The sequence below is a fragment of the Cynara cardunculus genome (genome assembly GCF_001531365.2).
Source record: "Cynara cardunculus var. scolymus isolate 2C chromosome LG 10, CcrdV1, whole genome shotgun sequence".
Classification (NCBI taxonomy): Eukaryota; Viridiplantae; Streptophyta; class Magnoliopsida; order Asterales; family Asteraceae; genus Cynara; species Cynara cardunculus.
The window spans coordinates 8128763-8137482 of NC_037537.1; the positions used below are offsets into that span (position 1 = coordinate 8128763).

Consider the following 8720-nt stretch of genomic DNA (forward strand, 5'->3'; position numbering starts at 1 on the left):
TCTAGGTCCAATGAAATTCTTATGTATAGAAGAAGCCCTTTCTATAAAGATTTTCTATTCTAACCGGTTTTGATTTCAACATTACGGGTGATAATCATAGGGCAAGAAAAACAGTTCGGCTATCACACAATCCATCTAGTTTTAGTCTGTCCGGCACCTAAAATTTTCGTATTGATCGAGCGGGTCTCAGTTGCTAAAAAGTGAAAAGCAATTCATTTAAAAACCACCAATAATACCAGATTTTCTTAATTTGCCTCACCTCGACTAATCCCATAAGTCCGTTAACATGAATGTCAAAAAGAATCCTTATGGCCAAACTCAAACAGGAGACCCTCTCTGAAAATAACAAAGCATCCTGCATACAAGTAGTTTTAATTGTATCTTCATTTGTGAATATGGATCCTTTAAACCTAGAAGCAATAGAAGATTACTTACTTTGCTACTGCATTTAAAATATCTTCAACATGGCAAATGCGTTACCACCATGTTGCCTTGCAACTTCGAGCACACATTAATGCAACTAACGACCATACCGGGATGACAAGCAAACAAAGTGTTGGTGTATTTGATTCATGCATCTTTTGAACCAACACCATTCTTGGAGTTTCTGGTACCAGAATCCCAAAGGGTTCATATACACATAAGATGTGTGTGTGTGTTAATAAATAGCTTTTTTTGAAGTTTTTCTTTGACACAAGTGATGACGCAGCTTGTGGGGCTTGGATCATTACCAACCGAGAAGTAAGAGCTTCAAGAGAGCCATTCGAATAAAGAGTCCGTTTTTCGCTTGTCGAAAGTATGCAGCTCTTGGATCTCCGTCCACTTCCAATGTGATCTACATAACATCAAAAAGGCCGAAATCACTATTTGCATTTACCCTAATTAATGATGGGCAAAAGGCACGGGACCAAGAACCTCCCCGAGATCATAAATGGAAGGGCATCTCCAATGTAAGCACCAAATTTTACTTTGTTTTGGTGCAAACAGTAAATCGTCTACAACGTATTATACTATTTTAATATTACCCCAGTATTATGAACTCTACAAACTGTACTCGTATATCTTATTTTCATAGTAAATCATAAATTATAGTATTTGAAGCAAATTATAGTTCATAATTAATTGCGAATTAAATTATCGAAAACAAATTTAGTACCCATATATTAATTCTTTTTAAAGAAGCAGTTGAATACATTAGAATTAGATTTAAGAACACTTAAAAATAAATATAATTTTAATGTGCTAAAATGTTATTAGACGATGAAATAAGGTAAAAGTACATTAATCATAAAATTGAAGTACCATTCTGTAAATATCAAAACTTCAACAAATAAATAATGTTGGTGAATAGGGTTGCACCAAATTTGGTGTTTTACTATTCATAACACTAAAATGGTGCCAAAAAAATTGATGTATTTATTGAAGACGAATTAGTGCGAAAAGTATAGTGCAGGAGTGATGCTGTCCGTTGGAGATGAGTTTAGGACCAGGACCCTGGACCCTACTTTCAAGTGGGATATACCGGATATGTTTGGTTTTTTCCAATTAGTTAGGACCACAAGTTTATGAGCGGCGTTACCTCATCAAGCCTTGGGAGAGGATGCATGACCACTGCATGCTTCTGCATAGCACTCAAAATGTTGCGATCAACGATGTACTTGCCACGGGCTTCGTCATAAAGATCGATTCTCTCTCCAAATCGTTCACGTTGGATGCGAGTTTGATATACCACATCGCATTTGGAGGCCACTTCCTTCAGATTTGCACTTTCTTCCCATTTGACTCCCTTTGATGTCAAGTATTCCTTAATGTCATCCTAGGGACCCATTTCAAACAAAGCAAACATATAGATAAGCACATAATTACGGGTATCTACAAAACATTGTAAGGGTCTTTTTGTGCTAGTCTTTGGAGCATTCTGCAAGCTAGGTGGTGGTTACGCCCTAAACTTTGTAAGAAAACAGTTGTTTTAGCCTGTGGGGTAGTTAGGATAATAGACAAATCTTTTTCAAAAGTAAGGGCCTCCATGAAAACAGCCTCACTACCTGTGGAGTAGAGGGAAGGTCTGCGTGCATCAGTACCGCGAGCCCCTACTCCGAGTTGGATAACCGAGTATGTTTGGTTTAGCTTTTTAGGTAGCTAGGAAAATCGATAGATTTTTTGGTTTATGCATATACTAGTCTAGATTTCTTCTTATAAAATGGACAATCCTCCTTCCATAAATCCTAGTAATGCATGCAGATGCAGGCAAATTGTTGAATCCCATAATACCATGTGTTTTTTGATTACTCATTTCTTGCAACCATTATTGACCTTGGGTCAAAAGATCGAACCCATGATCTTTTGGTCAAAAAGTCAAGCTGGTCATCTTTCAGCGACCTTACTAGATAGGCTCACCCTTTTGTGTGAAGAACGTTCTCCTATATTAAATCTATTGTCATCTATCAAGTGCATACCTTCATTTTTACAACCTCAGGAGAAACAAAGTAGATCTTGACACCGTTATATTTGGCTAGAAGATATGCAAGGGAACGAACGGTTCGTCCATTAGCAAGATCCCCGACTAGTCCAACTTTGATTCCATCCAACCGACCAATCTCTCTCTCGATAGTGTACACATCAAGAAGAGCCTGTTAAATTTACAATAATATGAAACTGATCTTAGTAATCCAAATACAAAAACAAAATGCACAAAGATCACGATAGCTAATGAAACGAAAAGAAATGCATAGATATGCAAAGTGCCCAAAGATCAAGGCAGAAATCGCTTAAAAGTTGCACTGAGCTAATATGGTGTTTGAGTAAATCACCTCCAATACATTCTCAAGGTGAATTCCGAAGCCTAGAAAAAAGTCGCTGCAAAAGTCTGAACATGATGACTAGTAGTTCATCAAACGGGGAGAAGATTCATATAACTAATGAAGAATCTTTCAGAACGTGTAGGAAGCTGGACCAATCCTAGAATTGAGAAACATGAATACCATCCTTCCATGTGTTTCTAAATCAAGGGGGGTGTTATATGCCACCCTCTAGATCGCCCCCATGGCACCTGTCCCACAACCAACATGGGGTAGAAAAATCGCTGTGTCCCATGGATAGGTGGGTGGTGCCGTGTTAGAACCCGAGACCTCACCTCAGGTGGATGATTCTTCCCAACTCCTTATCACTAGTACAACTCAGCAGCCAAGTGCTTTGGTATAAGGCTTTATATACTCCCTCCGTCCCAAAATAAGTGCCAATGTTACTATTTTAGTTTGTCCCAAAATAAGTACCAATGTTACTATTTAGTTTGTCCCAAAATAAGTGTCCACTTTCAAAAATAAATGTCCACTTTCCCATTCTACTCATTGTCAAGACAAATATTGAAATTAACCAGGTGGCTGCCAACACAAGGATTTCAGCGATGCAACTGAAGTAACTTGTAACAATACCAATAACATGAGTTTCTGATTTAACTAACTAGATTGAGATTATCCTAGCCGTCCATTGAGCTTGAGGCAGATTGTCATGTAACTAAAATTAGAGTAATTTTAAATTTACAAGCATCATTTATAATCTCAAGTACATGAAGATGTAGGCATATAATTATCATGAAACAAAATGTAAAAAATCTAACGGAAGGATGCCAAAAACAATCAGCAGAACAAAGTGGGTATACCTGAGTAGGATGCTGCCCAGGTCCATCCCCTGCATTAATAACAGGAATGTTAGCAGTCATGGCTGCTCTTCTAGCAGCACCACTTTCAAAATGCCTCATTACAATTATGTCTGTATACCCCTCAACTGTCCTTATTGTATCTGCAAAACAGTATCAAATCAAGATGACTGGTGGGATATCATAGAACTTGAAGAAACACTTGAAACTACCTTCGAGTGTCTCTCCTTTTGCAGCAGATGAAAACTCTCGTGCATTTTCTGTTGTCAAGACTTCCCCACCCAACCGTTTCATTGCAGATTCAAATGAAAGCCTGGTCCTGGTTGAAGGTTCGTAAAAGAGAGTAGCCATGAGATAACCTTTCAAAATCTGGCTTCCACGTGACTTCTTCTCAATCGTTTCCATTTCACGTGCCACTTCAAATATAGCACTCAGAATCTCTCTATCAAACTGTTGTGCTTCAATTACATCATCAAGTTGAAACAGATCTCCTTTCAAGAAAGTACGATTACTTTCAACATCTAGTGCTCTGCATTGGAGCCTTCCAGTTTGTTGCCAGGTCGACGAGTTATAGGGCGATATCTTCAGACAAGACAGGTTAGCAGATATGCGGTTTGTCTTCAAATGCACCAAATGCTTAGGGAAGCAACTTGGTTTATTGCATATGAATTCATGATCTAGCAGGGTATCATGCAACTTACATGTAGAAAATGCACAAGATGACATCGTCTCAAGTCGATTCACCTGAATAATATTTTCACCAAACTTGTAACTATACATATAGTCATAAATTTACAAATTTTGGTTTTTCCTGAAGGCACATTAACAATGACGAGAAGATCATGCATTTTGATCTTTTATGTCAAACCTTACATTTTCCAACCAAAAATCCATCCAAGACACCACCTCAAATTCGTTCTTAGTCCATGGAAGTTGCAACAATTTCTATTTTGAGATGTCCATAGAAAGTTTGCACCATTTTATTTTTGACAAGTTCCTATTTACCACTTGTTTGATAGGCTAAGGATCGTGTGAGAATAAGAGTTAACGCTAGAGGCGTAAGAAGGGATCTGGACCCTTGATCACTTTTAATCTCACCCCTACCCCATGAATTGCACTTATCACAGGATTTTTCTAGTGCTTCTCATTACTGTTGATCTTCAATTAGGATTGATCCAAGGGTGGAGATCCCTTCTTACCCTTCTCACCGGAACCCAACCGTGTTTGATAATGGTCTACAAGATATCCTACCTTTTAAGACATATCACCGATAGTATCATGCTTACTGGTCATGTATCTTGAATGTCCTGTCGGCCCAGAAGACGCTTTCGAGTGAGATATAATGGATTTTTGTTTGGTTTGTTCTCATGCTTACTGGACAAAGGAAGCAAATTTCACGAGAGGTGCGAGGATAGTATTAGTATTCAGCTACTTACACCAAAGTCTAATGCATATAGCAATTCTTTCTAAGATGTTTAGAATCCATTTTGTGTTGAAGATTGCAGAATATCTAGTTTGAATTTAAAGTCAAACTAAAGCTATTTCTAGTTTACTTTTTTTCATTTTTTAACACAGTAAGGACCAATTTCCTGACTGAAAATCGAAGCATCCTTAATAATGATCAGAAATGCCTGCATGTACATCGGCTTCAAATGCTTGCAAGATGAAGGGCTTGTAATCGAGGGGTTTTCAAGAGATATTTGCAATAAAGCGGGCAAGGGTTTTTCATCAAAAAGCCTAAATTGAGATGAAATTCGAACAAGAATCAATAAAACATCAGTGATACACATGAATAGGCATGATCAATTAGAATAAGGATGAGATTGGAAAGAAGAAATCACCGCGGAAAGTGGAAATCCTTGCGGATGCGTTCACCGCTCACGACGTGGTATACTCACCTCCTGTAATTTGAAGTGTGGTAACGTATAAATGAAGTTAAATTCTACAAAATAAAAATGGGGAGGAGATCGAATGAAGAAGCTCCTACGAGGTTTAACCGAGCTTCAATGGAGTGCTTTGGTGCAAAGAAACAAGAATCTGTGGAGATTTGGAGGTGTGGCGAGCTGTTGGCAGAGGAGGCGTGCCTGATGCCTGGCACCAGTTCCGATCCTATAGAATTTTACGATAAATCATTAAATTGTTACTTTTTCTTTTTCTACTTTTTGAAATTACGGTTTTGTTTGTATACCGTTTTCAATTTTGGATGATATAAATGTATGTAAAAATAATGTTACATTTGTTTCATTGAATACTAGTGTCTTAACCGTATGTTGCCTAGTAGTGATAATACTATCTTCAAAATAAATGTTATAGATTAAAGTTTGAAGTCCACTTCTAAAAAAAAATTAAGCAAATGTGTTTGGCAACTACTTATTAACATTAAAAAAATTTAAGAGAAGTTGACAACAATATTAGAACCATATGTTAATTTGAGTTATCTAACTATACTCGAGAATGGTGTTACAAAGTACTCTACAAATGTTTGACTAATGTTAGTAGTTTGTTTAATTAGAAGTCACAATTCTAACCGAAATCTCATATAAGGTGACAAAATCATTATCTTCATTTTGTAACAAATTTAATTGAAATCTCATTTGAAGTTATGAAAAAAAAACGTTCTATAATATTTCAAGTGAAAATTAGAAAAGTGCGTAAGTTGTAGCAACAGTAGTGGAAGTTCAACGCAATGCATGAAAAACCACATCACCAAGCTAAGATAATGGATTTTTTCTCATAAAAAAGTTAAAATTAATATCAAGTAAGGTCGATGACCTACATATCAGATATTAAACTGATAAAAACAAATACTACATTTTATCGTAACATTCTATAATATTTAAATTGTAATTATAGGGGTGTATCAAACCTTGATAGTAGTAACACTAAGACGACAGATAAATAACTACATCACCAAGTACTATAATGGGTATTCTCATATACAAAATAAAATACCAAGCAAGTTGAAAACTCATATATTAGATATCAAACTAAAAACATATAATATACTTGATCTAAACAATAAAAACCTAAGATTCGGGATAGATATGTTCAACTAAAAACATATACTGCATTTGATCTTGAACAAAAGGTCGACATCCGAGAAAAATATGTTTGTCCCATTTTCAATCAATTCTTTTTGTAGTAGTCTTTCTCTTGCCATTTTCACTCTATCATGCTATGCGGGATGCAATTATACAAACAATATTGAGAAAAATGTTGGCTCTTTTTTTTTTTTTTTTTGTATCCACCTCTCATGTGTCTCTTTCTTCTTTGATCCAATATGGGATGCAAATAATAATACGAGGAAAAAGTTGATTTATATTGCTTAGAAGTTATCACCTGATTATCTATGGTTATTGCTTTTATATAGATAAAAATAAAGATATAAAAATATAGATTATAGATATATAACTATTGTTTTTACAACTATAACTTCGACTAATTTTATGATTTTGATTTATCGTCAACTTTATACTATTTTTTATATTAGTTTTTTATATATAATTTTTTTACAAAAGATGGTTGGCCAAAAAAAGGGCAACCTAAAAATTACACAAAGTCTCTTAGTATTATAAGATATCTAACTTCTTTTTAAATATTCATTTCCTTATTTTGTATAATTTGATTAGTTTTGATTTCAACCATGGTTATATATTTTGTATTATTTGTTTGGTTCCTCCTTTAATATATTATAATGATGTTGTTATTGGTTGATGATTGATTTCAAATTCATTTTTTACTTTTTTCATATACTTACCTTCGTCTTCAAATATATCACATTCTCATGAATTTGCGGCAATACGTTAACATGTAACTTTTTTACATATAGGTTTATTTTATTTTACTTATAATCATATAATCACGTTTAGTTAATTTAAAAAGGTTATCATAAATTCAAATTTTAATTATAATAAACTAAAACAATCAATAAATTGTTCGTTATATTATTTTAAAGTTTTTAATTCAACTTTATAATATAAGATATACATAAAGTCATATTATTACCTTTCATTGTTATTTTAAAGTCAATTGATATAAAAGAAATGATATAAAAATCGGGTCATCCAAGTAAGATAATCTTATTATCAAGTCTCATGAGTTAACACGATTAATCTAATCATTCTTACTTATACATAGCTCCTTATTCCAATCTTTCAATCTCTCACCAATATGAGATATTACAAACTTAACCACAGTTCCCCAACACCTCAGTACTCAATTCTCATGATTTCACATCAATACCTCTTGGTTTGCTCGGTGATCAGAACTCAATTTAAGAAAAAAATGTAAGATCCTCAACTCGAGCGGAAGTGCCAAGTGTCTGAAAACTCGGGATCGTGTTTATATTTATAACGCTCCGTCCAACACCGTAAATCATAATTCGGAAAATACTAACATAAGATGAGAGTACGTCATTAAGTTAACACTTTCATTATATATATATATAAGTGATATAATAGATAATTAGACTACATTTGTTATTATAAGTACTACAATAATCACAAATTTTGTTAAGAAAAAAAAATGTATCATTTGCATTCGTTTTGCATAAATCTTTTACCAATTGGTTAGTTTTAATTTCAACCATGGCTATAGATTTCAAAACTCTATCTCGCATTTATACATCCATCATCTTCTTCCAAACTATCATCTGTCTATCAATGTGAGATTATGAAAGTCAACCTTATTTCTGATTTGAGGAACACTCAAACCTCATGTTGCCAATTCATCATTTTTTGTTTTACTTTTATATTTGCACTATAATTTTTACCATTTAGTTGGTTTTGATTCCACCCATGGTATAGATTTCAAAGACGGTCATCCAATATAAGACAACCTTTTTAGGCAAACTCCATGATTTGACACAAATATAACAAATCCACCTTTCTTATACACTTCACTTTACTCAAATATTTCAACTATTCATTAATGTGAGACAACTAAAACTCAACCACAATTCATCATATATGAGAATACTCAATTCTCATAGTACCATCTCAATACCCCAAGGTTTTCTCATATATATATATATATATATATATATATATATATATATATATATATA

General features: G+C 34.2%; 1 protein-coding gene and 1 non-coding gene across 2 annotated transcripts; both read right to left on the bottom strand.

Moving 5' to 3' along the window:
* Positions 1–538: 538 nt before the first annotated feature.
* On the bottom strand, positions 539–5764 carry LOC112519631 (aspartate carbamoyltransferase, chloroplastic-like). Its single transcript, XM_025127843.1, has 7 exons — positions 5643–5764; positions 5497–5556; positions 3868–4399; positions 3659–3798; positions 2457–2630; positions 1580–1816; positions 539–835 (listed from the first exon to the last, which is right to left on the bottom strand). The coding sequence occupies exons 3-7, from the start codon at positions 4379–4381 to the stop codon at positions 728–730; spliced, it is 1173 nt and encodes a 390-aa protein (XP_024983611.1). The 5' UTR covers positions 4382–4399; positions 5497–5556; positions 5643–5764; the 3' UTR covers positions 539–727.
* Positions 5765–6297: 533 nt separating this feature from the next.
* Positions 6298–6491, bottom strand: LOC112520548. Its single transcript, XR_003070020.1, has one exon. It is a non-coding gene; the product is annotated as a U2 spliceosomal RNA (small nuclear RNA).
* Positions 6492–8720: the final 2229 nt, after the last annotated feature.

What these genes read in the sequence shown, in the direction of transcription:
- LOC112519631 (XM_025127843.1), bottom strand. Translation starts at nt 4,381, where the DNA reads ATGTCATCTTGTGCATTTTCTACATGTAAGTTGCATGATACCCTGCTA. An exon ending in AAAAGGAGAGACACTCGAAG is followed by an intron (nt 3,799 to 3,867) that starts GTAGTTTCAAGT and finishes ACTGTTTTGCAG; the next exon opens with ATACAATAAGGACAGTTGAG. An exon ending in CTGGGCAGCATCCTACTCAG is followed by an intron (nt 2,631 to 3,658) that starts GTATACCCACTT and finishes TAAATTTAACAG; the next exon opens with GCTCTTCTTGATGTGTACAC.